General features: G+C 36.7%; 1 protein-coding gene across 3 annotated transcripts in view; it reads right to left on the bottom strand.

The window, feature by feature from the left end:
• Positions 1–21483, bottom strand: part of ADAM23 (ADAM metallopeptidase domain 23) — a 177371-nt gene that overhangs the window by 47552 nt on the left and 108336 nt on the right. For all 3 annotated transcript variants that reach the window (XM_034954940.3, XM_034954939.3, XM_034954941.3), the window contains exons 10-18: positions 16059–16130; positions 13440–13603; positions 12346–12430; positions 11266–11356; positions 8496–8544; positions 6244–6343; positions 2753–2824; positions 1748–1837; positions 369–449 (exon numbers count right to left, since the gene is read on the bottom strand). In XM_034954940.3, coding sequence (XP_034810831.1) covers positions 369–449; positions 1748–1837; positions 2753–2824; positions 6244–6343; positions 8496–8544; positions 11266–11356; positions 12346–12430; positions 13440–13603; positions 16059–16130 — 804 coding nt within the window. The remainder of the gene's footprint in view (positions 1–368; positions 450–1747; positions 1838–2752; positions 2825–6243; positions 6344–8495; positions 8545–11265; positions 11357–12345; positions 12431–13439; positions 13604–16058; positions 16131–21483) is intronic.

Raw genomic sequence — 21483 nt, 5'->3', positions numbered from 1 at the left:
AGAGTCAGGAATGATGGTGATGCCAAACAACCACTGATTGTCCACATGGGTGGCTGAGATAGTGATATCTTTGCTTTCTGAGGGTTCAATGGTTCAATGTACAGAAACTTTGTTTAATGCACAAAATTACTTAAAATATTACATAAAATTACCTTCAGGCGATGTGTATAAAGTGTATATGAAACATCCATGACTTTCATGGTCAGACTTGAGTCCCATCCCCAAGATATCTCATTATGAATATGCAAATATTCCAAAATCCAAAAAATCTTAAATCTGAAACACTTCTGGCCCCAAGCACTGTGGTAAGGAATACTCAACCTGTACTTACAAGTAAAATGTATTACCAAAAACTCAGTGCGCCATACCTGACCAGAGTCTCCAGTACAATATTCAGTAATATCACACTCGTTCACAGCATCCCGGCATTCATACCCTCGTGGCTGAAACTGCAAATCAAAATTCAATATTAAGAGTTAGCATTACGTAATATTTCAGAGTTATTATAACATTCTTAGACTCACCAACAATGCCTATACTCTCGCATAACCAACACCAAACTCTTTTTAAGAATTAGCAAGACAGAATATCCTATTGCAGAATAGAAACAAGACCCAGATGCTACCCTCTACACTAAAGATGAATCATCAACCAAAGCTTTAAATGTTCAGATTTCAAAACCCACTGTTTCAGAGTACTATTTTCAGAAAACAATGTGACGGAAATCACCTAAAGAAGAAATTCTGGTTTGGCTTAAGACAAAATAGCAAAACACTATAATATAAACATTTAAGATCTCTCTGAAGAATTCACATATATACCCAACCTTCATTGAATTACCTATTAGCATAGATATTAAACTTTCTTTTGCTAAACACAGACAATCAAATTTTAATAAATTCATACGAATTACCTTTAGTAATGCCAGGGAATGCCTTTTGTATACAAAGCATTTTATTTGAGGAGGGTGTGGGTAAAAGGTGAAGGAAAGAGCCCATTGCCCTCAAGCAATTTATAATCTGGTTGGGGACATGAAGCAAGGAGAAATAAGCTAGAAACTTCTAAATACCATAATGCATAATACCCCCTAATATTGAAACAAAATCATAAAATTATGTAATTCTATGGTTATAAGAAATATTAGAGGTTATATACATGAGAAAAGGGAAGATTAAAATGAGTTTTCAAAAATAACTGGTGGTCTCTGTAGATGGAAGACTGTGTATGTCCACACACACACACAAACCATGTATATACACATATGAGTGTGCATTCATATGTTACTTTCCTATCTCACTTTCTTGCCTTTACAGGGGATTTTAAAAGCCCAATGGGAAAATATGAGCACTAGCTTTTATGTTCAGGTCTAAAATAAATTAGGGTAAGTTTTGAAGAAAAATGTTATAAGTAGGTCATATTATTAAAAAGACCACAGAAATTGTCTCCCCTCTATTCAATAATTTAATTTGGATTTCATCTATGTTAGTAGGGCAACTCTTTTGGAAGCAGTTTAGGTATATTTTCCTAATGAGGCATTGGAGGATAAGATGGTTGGTAGTGAATAATAGTAGAGATAAATGTTGCGGCCCACAGAATTTGAGATTTATCGATCCTAGAAAACTGCCAGGCTAATATGTACACTGTACCCAAGAAATTTGTGACAAGCTACACAAATGCTCAGTGTACATACTGAGATATCTGGCTAATCTGTCAATTAAAAGAAAGATGAAACTGTCAGAAAACTCACAAGACATGAGGTATTGTTACAGCAGGGCCCGTCGCTGCAGTGAGCCCCGTTGGAGAGGGAACATTTCTTACAGCATAATCCATAGCATTCCTAGAGAAAACACTTCACGTGAGTAAGCGAAGAGCCTTACCTGCTGGTCATTCATATTCTCTCCACACGTGGCATGCATATTCCAAATGAGAACATTTATACAACAGTAAGCAAATATTCTGGGAAAGAATTAATTACTTTAAACAAGGATAGATTCCTTCCTGCCATACTTCTCACCAAAGTAAGATCTTCTATGAAAGGACTTCAATAGCAAATAGAAAGCTTAATTTTTTTTTTCCTTTTTGTTTTTTTGAGACGGAGTCTTGCTCTTTCGCCCAGGCCGGACTGCAGTGGCACTATCTTGGCTCACTGCAACCTCCGCCTCCCGGGTTCATGCCATTCTCCTGCCTCAGCCTCCCGAGTAGCTGGGACTACAGGCGCCCGCCACCGCGCCCGGCTAATTTTTTGTATTTTTAGTAAAGACGGGGTTTCACTGTGTTAGCCAGGATGGTCTCTATCTCCTGACCTCGTGATCTGCCCACCTCGGCCTCCCAAAGTGCTGGGATTACAGGCGTCAGCCACCGCGCCCGGCCGAGAAAGCTTAATTTTTAGCAGGCAATTCTCCTCCAATTAGCTCCACTACATTCTAATACCCAATCTATTTTATAAAGATAAAAATAATATACAACACGGAAAGAATGTTTTATGATTTGGTAAAACTTATCTGAGATGAATATGAGCTATAAATTTTTAAGAGGTAGGGAATTTAATTAGAAGAATCTATTAGGTTTGCTCAGACAAGGCCATAAGGACATGACTGATTCCAACAGGTCTGAGTTGAATTAAGCACTAATCAGAGAGATGAGAAAGAAAGGCAGTAAGACCACAATCAATGTGCTGCCCTCTCACAAATGCTATACCTGTTTGCACCAAGTAAGATCTGTGCTGTAAGTATAGAAGGTTTCTTATACCTACCACATGAAAACCACAATCACACTCCTCCCCAGCTTCCACGTATCCATTTCCACATTCCGTGGGCTCAAATAGCTAGAGATTAGGGACAGAAGGGAAAAATGTTTCAATTTATCACAGAAAATCAGCACATCAACTGGGCCACATACAATGGCCGTATAATCAGCTATCATGTGATATTCTTCTTTGATCCGTTGTTGTGGCATCTTATAAATGATGACTGTATGGGAAATACTGTTCACTTATTAATAGTACTTAAAAATATATCTGAAATGGGGCAATATCTCTTGGGGGATTCTCTGGCTGTGGGCTCCACAGATGAACTCTAGCATTAGAGTTACTTTTCATGGAGACAAGCTGTCAAGAGGAATAGATCACTTTTCATATTTGCTAATGGAGCTAAAATGCATTGCTAATAAGACTCACAGATATCTAATTTGCTAACTTGTCTCAAGACAGCTGAGAAGCCATAAAAACTGTCAAAAAGATAAATATGCTTCAGTCATAGCCAAATGTGATATGTACAATCAAGTAAATGCAAGTAAACTTAGGGGGAAAAATGTTGCTAGAAATCCAAGACCATCATTCTCACTGAAAAGAAATCTCAAGTGTCTGCAAGCATAAGACACATGTATGGATATATAGAAATCTCTCAGTCATTCCTAGGGCAATAGAAGAGTATAATTTCCAGAATAATCTAGTCTACTGGTGCCATGAACTTGCTTGCCAGATAAACTATATTATAGAGCAACTGTAAAGGTAGTTGACTGTTTATGAGAAACATGCCTGCTTCCCATTCCAGGGGCAGTGGGGAGGGGGGCAGGATTTCTCTGGGCATAATCACTACACCTTAAATGAAGGCTGGAGCAGCACACTCCAACCCAAATGCTCTGAGCCCTAAATATGAGAGGGAGAAACTGACTCCATCCCCAGCAGCTGAACACACCTCAAGGAAGCGCTGCCTTCCAATAAATTCACCTGAGAAAGAACTGATCCTCCTTCCACTTCCAGGAAGGCAAAACTATTACGAAAAGCAAAAGTTTCCAGGCTACTTGGGTGGGACTCCCCCTGTGGAAAAGTCCTATGAGCAAAATCAGCATTGCACATCTCTGTGTTATTTTGATCAGGAGGCAGGAGAAACTGGAAAAGGGAAGGGCTGACTAGAACATGGCCTGCACTTTATACCAGGCTCCCCCTTCTTTCCTTCTTAGGACTCTGCCTCCATCCTGAGACAGGTCACTATCTCCAACCGTGTGGAAAACATGGCAGTGGGGAAGATTCCTAAAGCACAGAAAATATGCACACATATAATGTAAAAATAATACACACACAACACATGCACATACATACATTCAAAACGCTTGGGGGGAAAAGTCACTTCTTTGATACATACATATGAACTATTCCACTGGCATCCATAGTTGTTTATTAACCATTGTACTACGTAGTTTAAAAAGACATAATTCCATATTTACTAACTTTTTAAAAAATAGATGATTTATAGTTATTTTTATTTCATTTCCAAGTTATTAGAATAATTTTCTCCTAACTCATAGACAATTTCAGAAATCCATTGATGGATCTTTATGCATATGCTAGAAACCTTAACCTTTCCAAACAAGTGAGAGCTGTTTCCTCAGGCATGATGCTTATAATTAGCTCCTAAGCTACAAGGTGGGTAAAATTAGCCATGTACATTACAATTCAAAAATGCCAGCAGCTCACATTAGTTCATTATTACTTATTTCACCCATTTTGAACACTTTGAAGCTTTTGGATTTCTGTTGCATTGAAATCAACGTTATGAAAGGCAGGCAACTGACTTTCACGACGCAAGGTCACTTTGAAAGTCCTGTTTCTTTTTTCCACAGCCATACTAAGATTCTACACAGATGTCAGGCATCAAGCCACCATCTCCTGACTACGTAGTGTCACTTAATTATGGGTTTAGGAATAAATTATCCTGTTAGTTACCACATTAGTTACTGATTTAAAAAAAAAGGTTAACATTATTTCGCTGCTCTCTCAGTTTGCAAAGTATAAAACATTTTGCATAGCAAAGAGCTATATTTGACTCATGAAGTAGTATTTTAAAAAGAAATACGAAATTTGCCATGTTAGAATTTCCATACCATCTGCTAATTAGCATTGATCCTATCTTTTCCCTGCTGAGCAACTTCATTTCCAAACATGCTACTGCAGGTCTACAGCCCCAATTTATGCAAAAGCTTTGAAGCTGGTGAGTTTGAGACTTCCAGCTTTGCTGAAGTTTAGAGAAGTACGATGCATTTACCATATTCTATATAATAGTCCTGAGGGGCCTGGGACACACCCTATAATCAGTTAATATTTCTGCAACAAGACTTATGAATATTTACCTTATGAGGTATAAATATTTTCAGTTTAGGACAAGTTTTACTGTCAAATGTGTTTTTCACAAACATAAAAAACACTTCTGAAAATTTTCAGTTTTCTGAATTAAGAATACACGAATAAGGGATTGTGACACTATATACACAAAGTTTGATGAGATGCCAATTGACAATGTGGCCCTCTCCAGGTAAAGAGACAATGCATTATAAACACGTATGTGTATTTATGGTATCCATAAATACCTTGGGTGATTTTTTGGCTCGCTGATATTCATAAGGAACTAATGTCCCAAGAGGACAAACCACTCAAAAAAAAAAAAAAAAAAGTCAAGAAATTAGTCAGGCCCTGCATGGTTTGGCTCTGTGTCCCCACCCAAATCTCATCTTGAGTTCTAATCTCCACTGTTGAGGGAGGGACCTACCTGGTGGAAGGTGACTGAATCATGGAGGCGGTTTCCCCATACAGTCTTCATGATAGTGAGTGAGTCTCACTAGAGCTGATAGTTTTAAACTGTGGCACTTTCTCGCACTCTTTCTCTCTCTCCTGCCACCTTGTGAAGAAGATGCCTGCTTCCCCTTTACCTTCTACCATGATTATAAGTTTCCTGAGGCCTCCCTAGCCATGTGGAAATGTGAGTCAATTAAAACTCTTTTGTCTATAAATTACCCAGTCTGAGGTAGTATCTTTATAGCAGTGTGAAAATGGACTAATACTTGTCCCTAGAAAGAATGTCAAGGAGAAATGGAATTTTTATCAGAGAAATTAGTTAAAATAATATTTTATCTTAATTTAACCCACCATCTCTTAGCAGCAGGGTAAAAATCTTAACATGAAAATCTCAAAGATATTTTAATTGAAGGATTGTTTGCTCTTTGGAAGGGAGGATTTGGGAGTTCTAGCTAGCACTGAAACACCGGAGACTGAGAATGCTGAATCTATGGTTTTGTCATTCATTTAAACAGGACTCAATCTTTAACATGATAAGGACTTTTAAAACTAAATATTAATCTGATTGACAAGAAACCTGCTTTCCAAGACAGGCGTCTGATATCCAGCACTGTTGCACTGTAAAACACTGGAGAAATAATATACTTTCTTAGTATGCTTTCTAAGTTACTAACCTTTGTTGGCCTGTTGAAAAGGCAGGCTCCACCTCCTCTCTGTAAAAAGTCTCTATACTCCAAAATGCTGCACTTTGAAAATTTTCGAGAATGGGACACCCTGAGGAAACAAAGAATCAACTATGTAAATAATTTACCAAAAGCAATCATCAGAGAAGAAAATTAAAACCCCTAAATTAGAACAAAATGTTCACTTTGAATCCAAATGAATCTACACAAATTTTGACAAGGGACTTATGTTCAAATTGCCACTTAAGTACATGTGGTGGAGTTTGCAGAGATGGAATTTCAAAGAAAATCAAAGATTTGGGGGCTACATTACAACCTCCTCAGCAGTCAAGCCCTTTTGTGACCAGGCTTGAAATGTTTTTTAAAAAGCTCATTACAAAACCTCTTCAAATAGGCTGTATTTTAAAGTTTGTTAATTTTTATTTGCTATATCTCATTAAAGTCAAGCATTTTTTTTTTTTGGCCTCTGTTTTCTGAATAAAAGGAGCTCATGAACGTACTAGATTTTACATTGGAGGAGAGAGTTGTGAGGGCCAGTATATTAAAGACTATATCATGCAGGCCAACAATGCATTCAGGTAAACAAGGAAACCCTAAAGAGGTGTGTTAGATCATATATGTATATGCACATATGTTTTTAGTATGTATATGCACAGTGACAACAGAATTGGGGTACGCTTCCATGAATAATGGCTCTTTATTCTCAATTTCAAATACTATTTGGTGATATTCATTATTAATCAGGAATAGAAAATGAGCCTGTGAATTTCTTAATCAAATATAATACCTCTATGTCAGAACACAGGGGAATATTATACACATGGTTAGTTAAACTGAATCACACACACGCACACCTATTCCTCAGGAATACAGTGCGTGATTGTAACAGTGCTTGACTTGCGAGTGACAGGCCACTTATTCTAGGAAGTAATTCAATAATTTTATGCATTCTGATGTATGAAGGTAGTTTACAGAAGTAGGTGAAACCTGCCACTGTTGATAGGAACCTCTTAGAAAAACTATATAGAAATGTATTCTTGAGAAAATACATGTTAACTTTAAAACATTTTATCTCATTTAAAACATTTTATATATTTTATTATATAAAATATATTAAAGATATTATATGTTATATATATTATGAAGAGTCATTGTAAAAACTTCAGAGATTAATTTAGAAGACAGAAGACATCTCCCTATAGAACCAATATTATAGGTGTTATCTTCTTATAGTAGTCCTCAAAAAGCCTGGTTAAGCCATAAATTACTAAGCTATGGAGTAATAGGGAACCGTGGAAGCTAAGGGTTTCACGTTTTAAACTCTATTTCTAGAAATGCGTTCTAAAGTAGCAGGGATAATGGCCTACTGTGCAAACCTTCATGCCCACACTCCTCCCCAGGAGTTGGACTCCTAGGAGGGCTGGTGGAAGAAAACAAAGGAGCTCTGTCCAAGTAGGTCAGGGCCTCTGGCAACCAGAGGGACGGAGGTAGGACCAGAAATGGTTGGTGTGTTGAGCAGGTGTCTGGCATGGCAAAGAAAGCAAAAGAGGCACATGGGTGAGGAAACCTCTCCCCTCTACTAGGAGTGGGTTATGGCTTAGGGGGTCTGGGGGCAGTGGCTCCCATGAGGCAGGGGTCCCTGTGAAAGAGGGCAATATTTCCAGGCCTTGGTTCACTGAAGCAACAGCAGCTCTGGGGAAGCTGCTCTAGTTCCCAAAGTATTCACAAAAGAAAAGTGAGGGAATGTTCAAATGTCTATCACTAGAAGACTACCTGATTTAGATACAATAAGTCTGTCTTAATTTTAAAAAAGCTTTATTGATTTATAAACAGTAAAGTTTAATTTTTATTACCGTAAACATATATATTTACGAGTTCCTTAAAATGTAAATTGATGACTAAATTGATTTTCACTGACTGCTTCAGGTAGATAACCAACTTTTAATCTAAGTGTACTAAAAAATTAATGCCTCCACTAAACTTAGAAGCCTTTAATCATGTGCTTCCTTTAAGGGTTAATAAGAAGTAGAAGGTAATACATTTTACTTTTATCACCAACCTTAAATAAAAAATTAAAATACAAAGTAAATTGGATCTTTCAGTTTAAAAATATCAGACAATTAATTATTCATTTTATATTGTGCTTAGCCTAAAAGACCAATACCCGAGAGACCTTGTTTCTAACTCTACACAGCAATTTTAGCAAAAGGCATATATCAAATGCACGCATAATGAAAATTTACCCTGTTTCCTCCATGATGCAGCCACCCCAGGATTCTGTGCAGTCACATTCTGGTCCAATAAAACAATAAAAGCAACAGAAGAAAAAGGAAACAAAGAAAGTCACATATTTATTTGGTATTACAACTCCTACAATAATTCTTTATTACCAATTCCATGTCAGTCAAATAGACACGGAATGTGAAGTCTTACAGAACAAAATTTCTTTTAAATCAATAGTTCCTTATCCTTTCCAGAATTATAGGTTAATTCCTAAGAAAACAGCTGGCAAGAAGCAAAACTGTGCCTCTCTTCATTATTTTTGTAACTCTGACAACTCAATTTGGTTCCTAGTTCTAATGTTTAGTGAAAAGTTACCCTGGTCTACAAATCAGACAGCCTGAGTTCTAGTCCAAGATCTGTCATATGAGAGTCCCATAGGCAAGTAACTTAGCATTTCCTGGGTCTCAGTGTTTCTACCTCTAAATGGGAATAACACCTTTTTGTCTATCTCCCAGAGTGGTTGTGGGGTTCACACTAGACGGTGTACCTATGTGCTGTGAATTTTAAAGCTCTGTTGCACAAACACAACAGATCATCACTGAAGTTTTCTAACAGAGAATGCTCGAAGTTAGAGAAGAGAATTCAATTTGTTAGAGTTGAAGTGAGGATGAACAAGAGACTTGAATGAACACTATGCTAAAAGGTTTAGTGAAAGAGAGCAATCTAAAACAGAAGTGTACATAATCACTTAAAAACAATTATAACTTAACTTCGATACCAGAAACTGACATATTGATATTGTGATGGGCTCTTCTCTTCATTAATTTTTTCCTGTTTCTCTTTTCTATACCTCTCTCTCTATCGATATATCGATAGAGAGAGCAATATATATCAACGTATATATATAGAGAGAGGTATACATCTATCTATATATACCTATATATAGAGAGAGAGGTATATGCAAAGATAGACTTCCAAATGGATTTTTTAAACTCAAAGTTTAGAACCAATGAAATAGCTACCTAAACAAACAAGTCACAAAGAAATAAAGAATTTTAGGCCGGGCGCAGTGGCTCACACCTGTAATCCCAGCACTATGGGAGGCCGAGGTGGGCAGATCATGAGGTCAGGAGATCGAGACCATACTGGCTAACACAGTGAAACCCCATCTCTACTAAAAATACAAAAAAATTAGCCGGGTGTGGTGGTGGGCACCTGTAGTCCTGGCTACTCGGGAGGCTGAGGCAGGAGAATGGCATGAACCCAGGAGGTGGAGGTTGCAGTGAGCCGAGATCGTGCCACTGCACTCCAGCCTGGGAGACAGAGTGAGACTCATTCTCAAAAAAAAAAAAAAAAAGAATTTTAGGAAGGAGGGAACGATGGCAAGCATTAGTAATGAAGTCTACTTCTCACCCTATTCCATCATGCAACTCAGTAACACCTCTCAGCTGACTCTAGCACTGGCCTCCTCCCAGATTCAAGATTTCTAAACAAGTGCATAAACCTGGTCATATACCTTTCTGGTTTTAAGGTGTTTATGCCAGATGGTGAAACTCTAAACACTTCCTTTAATGTGTACTAGGTGTTTCCTGGGAGAGCAAACACTCTGAGCAAGATAATCAATGGAAGTTTGCGGAGGTTTGTGAAATGCCACCAGACACTTGTGATGACTATCTTAATGTACCCATAAAGGGAATTGAGAAGCCTGTGTAAATATAATTTGTTTCAATTTTCCACAATATTATGCATTAATGAAAAAAAGAATATAAAATATAGAAGGATATTAAGGTAGATTTTTCCTTTTCTTCTCTAGGGAGGTTGGGGTGGTAAGTGAGACCTTTACTCCCAGTGTCTCATATTTTCAAAAAATAGGAAGGCACTTTCACCTAATTTCTAGTTAAGTGAATAATATGAGTGAACACTTTGGTCTCTCTTTCCACCGGATTGCATTAGGTCGTTGCCCACTGCCATAAAAATGTATTAAAAATTATATTTTACCACTGGGTTTGTATAAAGATAAACACAATCTGGGTTGAATTTTATTCTGATTTTAAAAGAAATTAACATTTTTCATGGACCCTTCAGATTACTGTGAGCCCTAGACCCTTTGCCCACTAGAAAATTAGCCCTGTCTTTCTATCTACCTCTCATCTGACTAACGAAAAAATGACGCCTAACAGTCACTGGCTATGTTTTTTACCGATGGGATGTGTGGCCCTATAGGTTCTCCTTTTTGGACCTGCCTCGGCCACTAGAGGAGAATCCTATCCTCTACCACCTGTTCCCATGCTTAAAAGGCCCTGGGGCAGGGTCTTCCCTTGCAAAGCCTTTTTCTCCAACTTCTCTGATGAGACTAGGTGGGTAAATTTCATTAGAGTTTAAAGATGAGCTCTCTTTGACTCTAGATCTAAGCTATTTCCCAATCCAACTGTGATCTCACTAAGCTTGTGATGGAGCTTAATCTAGCACCTTGTACGTCTGCTCAGCTGCTAGAACCCTGAGTGTGAGAGTATTCCCTGCCCCCATCCCCACGTTCTGCAGTGTGAGAAAGAGCTGACTCATTCCCGGAGAAACTGGGTATGATTTTATGGATTTTGAAAGGGAAATTTTTACAACCTAAACAGATTAAAAATTACCTTAAGTTGCTTATTTTCTAAATATTTTAGAGGAAGGAGATATACTACAATTAAACTATAATGACTGGAATGAAAAATATTTATTTATTGACTGGACATGCATTATACAGACAGAATGGCACATGAAAATGAGTAAGAAGGTCAGTGTACATACTTGGCTTTCTGCTAGAAGGTTCCCATTGGATTCCAAGGTTTTGAGCCAGGCTCTGCGATAATACTTGTGCCACTGCCATTGGAAGACCATACTGTTTTTCAGAGTTGAAAGTGTGTGGGAGACATTTGAGAGAGTGCACAAAGCTAGTTATTATTTCTTAATTGTTACCACAAATCTTCTCAGTTCCCTAAGTAGAGCCTGTCAGTATCTTAAGATGGCATATGCTACTTCTCACCTCCTCTTTACAACTGGGCCCAAGAAGCAGAAAGCCCCTCTTACTATGTGATATCTCTCAGAATTTGAAGCTCTCACATTGAAACATAAAATACAAGTCACAAAAGGCTGTGCTCCAATTCAACTTATACCAAACTAAGAATAAATTTAACTTACTAAAATATGTCAAGAGAGGTACCCACTAAATGGGCAACTGGGATAACCTGGTATAATATACTCCAATATTATTCCAGGCTAATTGTAGGCTATTGACATAACCTGGTATAATATATTTCAGTATTGACAAGAGTTTAGATATAATTGGTTATGCTTTTTGGGTGCTGTTACCAATTAAGAATTTCCTTTATAAAACTGAAAGTATTAAAATCTGAACAATGAGATTAAGGAAATAGGTGTTTGAGTTCATTCTACAGATAGGTAGGTAGAAGGCATGAAAATGAAAATATATACATAGGGAGAAAAAAACATACAGTACTGATATCAGAAATCCTTTGATTTTAATGAGTTAAATTTAACATAGACAGAGGAGCATTATAACAAAAAAAAGTCAGGGAAGGATTAATAAGCTTATAAAAGCTTAACATCTTATCTATAGAGGCCTAAAAGTCTCCAGGCCAATCTTCAGCTGCATTTGCCTGATATATACGAAAAATTGTCATTATGACACCAAAATATGTCACTATGAACCAAAAGGACCACGTTGGGTTCTATTTATTAGTAATATAAGCCACTCATGCTACATTTGCCATGTCATCATTCTAAACAAGCACGAGAAAGGATGTAAACTGGGCCATAGGGAAAAAAGAGAACAGATGCAAAGATGAAACTCTAATTGGTAAAATTTACCTCATTCACACCAACTCCTCTTGTGCGAGAACAGACACCTCCAAAGTAACTCAGACTGCTTCTCTTATAGTGAAATGTCACCCGCCTTAAGAAAAAGCAGTGCTATCAGAAAACCAACGTGGTGGACCATCATTTCATACTCTCCCAAAATATGTCTACCCTCCTACATGGAACACCCCCAAACCATCCTCCTCCAAGAAATCAAAAACTGTATTTCAACTACCTTAAAATTTATGACATAATTACCTTTAAATTTGTTATGTTACATAATTTCAATTGAGCAAGCACCAAGTACCTACTAAGCATCCTGTACTAGCACAGGAATTGAAAACACCAAGATAAACAGACACAGCTCTTGACTTTTTTCTAGTAGAGAAATATCTAGCAGTGATTAAAAAGAATTAATATTGCTGATTATTAAAAATTGCTGATTAAAGACTGAAAAAACAGGAAGTCAACGGTAACGGTGGGAGGAAAAGAAGGAGTGGTTTGGTTGGTTTGATTCCAGGACAGAACCTTAGAGGACTATCTGAAAATAGCTTTGCCATGACTGGGGAAGAGAATAGCTTATTATATTAAAAAGAAAGTATAGAACCCTTTTTCCTTAGTAGTAGAAACTCAACTGAATGGTTCATCTAAAAGGACTACATTTGCTAGCCTCTCTTGTAGCTAGGTGTGGCCCATGTGACTAACACCTAGCAAATGATTTGTTCATGAAACAGACATGTGCAAGCTTTCAGGAAACCTGCTTTACAGCAGTCAGCTCGGCTGGAAGGAGTACCCTTTTGCCCTTCTCCCCACATGTCATGCCCGCTGCCAGTAATGAAGGCTGGAGGGCCAGCAGGCATCCTAGATTGTGAGTTGATCTTGAGGATGGAAGTTATGGGCTCTAAAGGTAGATATTGTGACTGCAGAACCATCAGCATCCCAGCATGGGATATCCTAACTCCATGCTTCTTATCTAACAGACAAAGGAACCCACAGCAATCTTGTTCAAGTCACTATTTTCTGATATTTAACTTAACTGAACCAAAAAAGGGATAAGGATAAATGTCAGACCAAAGACTACACTAAAGGCTGAAATGAGTACGTACGAGATGAGGTGCACAGCATCAGCATGCTGCTTAATGCGCTGCCGGTATTTTGAGAACTCATGGAGCATCTGCACAGGGTTGGTGGTGATGTCAATCTGATCCTTCTCAGTCCAGGTCTCTACAGCCACCAGGACAACCCTGGTGTTGAGCTGCTCCTTGTAAATCTGAGGGTATACAACAGGACAGGTGCAGGAGGAAAACACTGGGTCAAACATGCACGATCAGTGAGTCAGAGTCAGTGGAAGGACAGGAAGGGGGAGGTGAGAGAACACGGGGTCATAATTAGCCCATTATAGAGAATCTTCTTTTCCTTTCTTTTTTCCAAGAGCAAAAATAAAGAAAGAACAATCACACAATTTGGTTTCAACTCTCCTATAGGGTTATTTCGATCCCAGAGCAATACATTCACTGTCCTAGGGAGAGACAGTAAGGATTCTAAAGCCAGGGCATAAATTTAAAACATCGTTCAGTAAAATCACCCTTTCAAATCTCATAGCAGGTAACAGGTTGGAGCCTGATATACCAGTTCTGAGTAACTGCAGTGCAACAATTTATTCCTGCTGGATTGGAATGAATCACTAAATCTCCAGATAAGCACCAAACAATATAGCTGGCTTACCCTTGGAGGTCATATTATATGAAAAGTAAAATAACACTGGGAGAGAGAGAGACTCAAGGATCTGAGGCTAAAAAACAGCAGATCCCTATCACTCATCTCATCCTCACCACTGGGTGGCATCACCCACAATATTTAAATTGTTCCCTTTCTGCTCTCTCTCTACTTTTGGCCCAGTAGCTAAACAATTCACACAATTAAGCAACTTCAATGAATGCTGTCATTTTGCCCTGTTTTCAAACTAATTAAGAAAACAATGGGCCAGGCGCGGTAGCTCACGCCTGTAATCCCAGCACTTTGGGAGGCCGAGGCGGGTGTTTCACGGGGTCAGGAGATCAAGACCATCCTGGCTAACACGGTGAAACCCCGTCTCTACTAAAAATACAAAAAATTAGCCAAGTGTGATGGTGGGCGCCTGTAGTCCCAGCTACTCAGGAGGCTGAGGCAGGAGAATGGCGTGAACCTGGGAGGCGGAGCTTGCAGTGAGCTGAGATCGTGCCACTGCACTCCAGCCTGGGCGACAGAGCAAGACTCTGTCTCAAAGAAAAACAAACAAACAAACAAACAAACAAACAAACAAAAACCAATGGATGCTCTTTGAACACACTGAAGAAGGGGAACACCATTATGCCTAAATCAAATTGAAGCTATTATATAATGACTTTACAACAAAAACAAGTTAAATGTAATGTCTTTTAAAAATTAGTGGTCAGCTTCAGAACCTTATGTGGTAACCCAAAATAAAAATTACACTTTGCATGATGTAACTCTATTCAATTATGTTGAAATGACTAATTCAGAGATGCTACCAAGTAAACAGCTTTTGCAGAGGAAAAGATGTGGTTAAGATTCTCTTTTCCACATTCACTTGTGGTTTTCCTCTGAGAAGATAGACAAGAGCTGAAATTAAAGAAAATTAATAAACCAGGTGTAAATTGGCACTGAGATGCAATCCTAACTCTATATGAGATACTCGACGCACATCCACTCATGTTATAGTTTTGTGCAGCTGTGCCCACCAGGTACATAACATACATATGTTGTGAGTATTTACATGATTGGAGGTTTGTGGACTGCTTAAAAGGCAGAAAAGAAGGCAGCTCTTTGGAGTAAATAAGTATCATTTAGATATTTGGCAACTTATAAAAAATGGTGGGTTTTTTTTCCCATTTAAGAGGGAACACACAATAAAATACCAGATAAAAATATATTTAGCTAAGCAAAATAGCACTTTACATTACAACATATGGAGTAATATTCTATATTTAATTTCTGACTAGTCAACTGAATTATTCATTGGAACATAATATATAATGTTCATATCTATAGAGTTCTAACCTAAGGCAGGAAAAAGGCAGAAAATTTTAAGCTTTTCTGTAATTCACAAAATAAGTGAGGAAAACATATCAATATTGAAGATTTGTACAGTTAGAAGTCTTTGTAAGGAGATACATATTTTATTCTTCCAAATTAGTTTTATTTGGGGACTGCACTTATTTCCATCATCTAGAAATTAAGTATGAAATATCACACTAATGGGAGCACTAAAAAAATATATTTGTGTCCTTAAAAAAATTTTTTTTGGTATTACCTATATTCTCCAAACATACTCTGCTTCAATCCATTTTTTCTTCTCTGTTACCACCATATATTTAAGAAAAGCCCAGTTGTTTCTTTAAAAAGTCTCATTTGCCAGTATAATAGCAAATAGATTTTGGTAGCTATTTCTCCACTGTTTTTGTCCTCCACAGACTGGGGGCAATAATGTATAGACGCAACTCAGAAGCAACACTAATGTATCTTTGGGATTCCGGGAATAACTCAGTCATCTGAAACTCTCAGAGCACTACTCTGTGAAGCGGACCATCCTATAATTCCTTAGCCAGATGAGCTTCAGGATTGTATTTTTAAATTTGCTCAAGAAATACCTAAAGTACAAGTAAGCAAATAGAGATAAACCATTCCATCTTGGCACACAAATTCAAGAAAACCAGGATACTTACAGAATCCACAAGGTTGACCACGGACTTTGCAAAGTTGTTGGTATGTGCATGAGAAGAGCGATGCTTCTTATACTAGGGGGGAAATACATACCAGTCACTGCCAAATCATAAGTGAATAATAAATTTCAAAATGCTGTAAAAGCAGAAATATCTCAGTAATAGTAGAAATATGGATTTAAAAATATATAATTTAGTTTGTGGTATACTGGATTTGGTGGTGTTACTTCTCTGTTAGGTGGCAAAACTCTGACTATCTAAAACATGATGTTAGCTGGGCAGCATGGCTCACAACTGTAATCCCAACACTTTGGCAGGTGGAGGCTGGAGGACTGCTTGAGGCCAGGGATTTGAGATCAGCCTAAGCAACACAGTGAGATCCTGTCTTTACAAAATTTTTTTCAAAAAAAAACAAAAAAACCTACGATGTTCTGAATAATAGTAAGGACCTATAGAAATCGATATGAGAAGCTTTATACCTAAAAAGTAAGTTTTAAACTTAGTCTTAATGTCTACAAATTCAATCCTTTTGTTTTCATTGAAATGACATTTTGTAGCTTATACAAAAGGCTTAACCCACTTGTCTCACTTTAAATTCAAGGCCACGCACAGATCAAGAAAATGTCTTTGTCAGTGCTTTAGATACTGTCCATGATATGGACAGCATTTGCCAGGCATTTAGTGTATCCATTCAGAGGAATGCCTCCTCCAAATGAAGCCGTTTGCTTTTGACTGCTCAAAGTCAAAACAAAGAGAAGACAAAAAGTAAAAATGAAGTGTGCTGAGAGTTTATGATTGTTTATGTTTATTTAAGAAATATAGAAAAGTAAATTAATAGAGTAATTCTACAATGACATCTGGAGGGCTACGTTTTTAGCAAGGAGTAGTACGCTTTGCTTAATGTCTTCAAGAGGACATTTGAAAACTGAAATCTACCATAGGAAAATCATGCCCTCTACTGGTCCATGAGGTTATTATTTCTACAACACTAAGGAAAACAAAACCTACTTAAAACCACAGACTCAGATTTGCACAAGTCTTTGAAATTTACCTTCAATTATAATTATGAAAATAATGCATCTTTCATAAAGATTCAAAATATTTCTACATTAGAAAATTCTTTTGTCCTTTGCCCATTCGCACCCTATATATAACTTTTGTCAGATTCCCTTCATTTCATTCTATCTCTGTGACTATGTTTTTTAAACAAAGAATACATATCTCAATGTTTACATATCTAATGTTTATTTTTTATAACAACAAAAACACTGATTACCCATAATAAATGCTAAATAAATTAATATTCTGCTATTATTATAGTATTCATGAATACATAACTGTTGGTATAATATTACTATTACTGTTCATGTTATTGCCACTACTGTACATCATAATCTGACCCAAACTGTCTGTATTTGTGTTCTTTTAAAGTAAACTGTAATGTGTGCATATAACTGGGTCATAAAACATCCTATTAATCTGAAATTATTCAGGCATTATAACACATTTTGTAAACTTGGCATAAAGAAGTTTCTATAGATAGCTCAGCATTTTAAGTTGCCTAGCAAATTCCACAAGCTGAAAACTTTCCAAGATATACTTAAGAGTAAAAGGAAAAATATTAACATTAAGTTCCTCTGGGATGATGAAAATGTTCTAGTTCCACTGAATTGTGGATTGAAAGAGAAAACATTAGCTGATATCTATTCTTCTAATGCAGTGGTGTTACACACCTATTAAGATGAATTTTAGTTTGCTTCTGAGTATTAATTTGTTATTTTATTGAGATTTCTTTTTATAGCATAATGATCATGGAAAACATGACAAGTTTTAAAACATTTCAAGTTTTAAAAATTAATAAAATGAGGTACTTTAAAAGTCTATCAAAATGTAATGTTTTAAATTTATTTCATATTTGTAATTTTCAATCCTCTGATTTTCTTTTTAGAAAAATTATTTTGCCTGTCATTGTTATGTAAATTAGAGAGTGCCAAGAATGGAAACAGAGATACCTGTTGGGAAGCTACTGCAATAGTCCAGGTAAGAGATAATGGAGGCTAAACAACTGTAGAGAGAAGTGAATTCAAGTACCACTACGAGGGTAGAGCTCCCACGACTGGATGATGTATAGGATGTGGAAGGTGAGGAAAGAGAAGAATTAAAAGGTAACTCCTAGGTTTTGAACTTGAATGGATGGGGGATTGTGGTGCCACTTAAAATAATAAGAGAGACTAGAAGAAGAGAAGTTTAGGACTAGGGAACTAAGAGTTCTGATTCAGAAGTTCTATTCAAATCGACACTAAAGTAGAGATATCAAATAGGCAGTTCTGTATATGAGCACAGAACTTAAGGGGCTAGAGCTAAAAGTAGGGAATAACGAGCTTAAAGTCATGATCCCACTTAAAGACTGGAGGCTGGAAGTTGTTACTTAGGTAGAGAGTATACAAAGAGAAAAGAGCCCTGAACCAAGCCCTGCGGCACTCACATAATTCCAGAGGTCAGATTTTAAAGACTAGGAAGAAATAGCCAGTGAGGTGAGAGAGCTACCATGTCATAGAAGCCAAGAGATGAAATAAAATTTTCAAAAAAAGAGGGTAATCAACTGTGTCCAATATTGCTGAGAGAGTAAGACAAGGACAGAACAATGACCACTAGATTTGTTAACTTGAAGTGCCATTTAATTGGACACCTAGGGTTTAGTAGAAACTGTAAGTGTTTCTCCTGAAACAAATATTTGCTCCTCACAACTCTATGAGGTGGGTTTTATTATCCCCAAATAACTTACTCAAGATCACACAGCTAGAATTTAAATCCTTCTAGTCTCTAGGTTGAGGGAGGAGGTAAGCTGGTTCAGTTAACAATTCCTATAAATAGTTTATGTATATTCCTAACAAATCATGATTATTAATGAAAACTCAAAATTTGTTAGGTGTATATAAAATGTAGTGGTTTTTAAGTAAGGAAAACCAAGTGAGGTTTAAATTGAAAAATATTTAAATTATCCTCACATATTTACATTTATTGACGCATAGTTAAGTATGTAGCAAAAAACGTACGCAAAACATTTGCTTTTCATGCACTTTATGCACTTTAAAAAATCTCAACCAATTTTCTATTAGAATAAGATTTTTAATATTTATTTTTAACTTAAGCAGCTCAAAGACATGTTTGCAGACTCTTATCAAGGCTATAATTGGCTTGCAAATGAGGTTCCACCAGCCAGGTACTAAGATACTTTTTACCAAATTGAGGGATTTTTCTTTTCTAATGGAAAGCCACTGATAATGTGATACCTATTCAAAATAAGATATCTGCATTTTTTTCAGGCAGCCAACGTTAAATCACTCTGAATTAAAGGGATAAGCTTGAATGCAAATGTAGGCAGAATGTTTCTATTTCCTGCATGAATTAGAACTAATTTTGCATATAAAGAAAAATATGCAATCACCATTTATAACAAAACTTACTTTCACATTTCTGATCAGTTTAAAACAATCTTTATTTAAACTGGTTGCTTTTCCTTCCTGAACACATGCAATCCTTAAGAAAACTGTCTTTTGAAAAAAAATAAGATTAGAATCTGGTTTTTCAACCCGAAGGTGAGAATTATCAAAATAACTATTCTGGATCGTATAGTATAAAGATTGTAAGATGAGTACTCTCAGTGAGATGATTATCCTAAAGCCCAGCAGCAAATCCCCACATATTCAGAAATAAATGTATTAATTATTCTAGTTCAGTTTGACTTTCAACATGTGAATTTAAGTACTTTGATCCAGTAAGTTCTGATATACTACTGAAGTGGCAATCAAATTTAAAAACAACCTTCATCTCATAGAAAGCATACCTCAAAAAATTTTTTTCAGCTCTCAAAAAAAAAATTCTTATAAAATGACATACGTATTTGGGACTATTATGGATTAGAATGTAACTCTGTCTTAAAGCAAAAGGAATATATTTAGTTCTATTAGCCAAGAAGTACTATTTCTTTAAATAGTAGAAATCTTAGGCAATTTCTATTTTAGGCATTATTACCACTCAAAATTAAAAGCTTTCCTCTTTTTTGAGACGGAGTCTCACTCTGTCGCCCAGGCTGGAGTGCAGTGGTGCAATCTTGGCTCAGTGCAACCTCCACCTCCCGGGTTCAATCAATTCTCCTGTCTCAGCCTCCCGAGTAGCTGAGATTACAGGTAAATGTCACCACCTCTGGCTAATTTTTAAAATTTTTTTGTATATGTATATGTATGTGTGTGTGTGTGTGTGTGTGTGTATATATATATATTTATATTTTAGTAGAAATGGGGTTTCACCATGCTGGCCAGGCTGGTCTCGAACTCCTTACCTCAAGTGATCCACACGCCTTGGACTCCCAAAGTGCTGCGATTATAGGCGTGAGCCACCACACATGGCCTTTTTTTCCTTTTTAAACATTGATTCCCTCTAAATTTATCAGTACAAATTACAATTCTTTTTCCTTGTTTCAAAAACTGATGACCATATCATACCTACTTCTCACCCATTTTAATAATAGTAATAATAGGCCAGGCATGGTGGTTCACGCCAGCAATTCCAGCACTTTCGGAGGTTGAAGCAGACAGATCACTTGAGTCCAGGAGCTCAACACCAGCCTAGGCAATATGGCGAAACCCAGTTTCTACAAAAACAAAAATACAAAAAATAGCCAGGCATGGTCATATGCACCTATAGTCCCAGCTACTCGGGAGGCTGAAATGGGAGGATCACTTGAGCTGCGGAGGCGCAGGTTGCGCCGAGATGAGATTGGATCACTGTACTCCAGCCTGGGTGACAGAGTGAGAACCTATCTCAAAATAATAACAATAATAATAATAATACTAACAACAATAATAAAATGAATTATTAAAATTTACCCTTAAAAGATTTGATAGCCTAAATAAGGAACTTTATCACAGAACATGTGACATGGTGTGTAGAAATTTTCTACATATAAAATAATATTTTAAGAAGTATGCTATTTTATTATTCATAAGAATAAGGTTATTTAAATGTTTACCATTGAGAAGGGTTAAAAAATAAATTCAAAAAATGTTGTTTTAACAATTACCAAAAAACTATAACTATTTAATTGTAATTAACACTTAGTAGTAACTGTTTCCTATTTTGCACAGTTACTGAGATTTGCTCTTTTGATTGATAGCTTCATGTACTTTCCTGATATATTATGGTAGAACAAGAGATTTGGAATTGCAAGTAAAGGTTTGAGAACAGATTCTATAGATTAACAGCTATTTGAGAATGCACTTTGTGCATTCAAAGACATTGAATATATCTTAATTATTATTTGCACTACTCTAAAAGTATTTATATAATGGATGTTGAAAAAAGCTTAGGCTTCAAAAGCCATAATTTCACAACATGCCACAATGCTTAAGATTGAGAATCAGCTGGG

The sequence above is a fragment of the Pan paniscus genome, chromosome 13 (assembly GCF_029289425.2).
Source record: "Pan paniscus chromosome 13, NHGRI_mPanPan1-v2.0_pri, whole genome shotgun sequence".
In the NCBI taxonomy this organism is placed as follows: Eukaryota; Metazoa; Chordata; class Mammalia; order Primates; family Hominidae; genus Pan; species Pan paniscus.
This window is presented reverse-complemented; position numbering and strand designations above follow the sequence as displayed.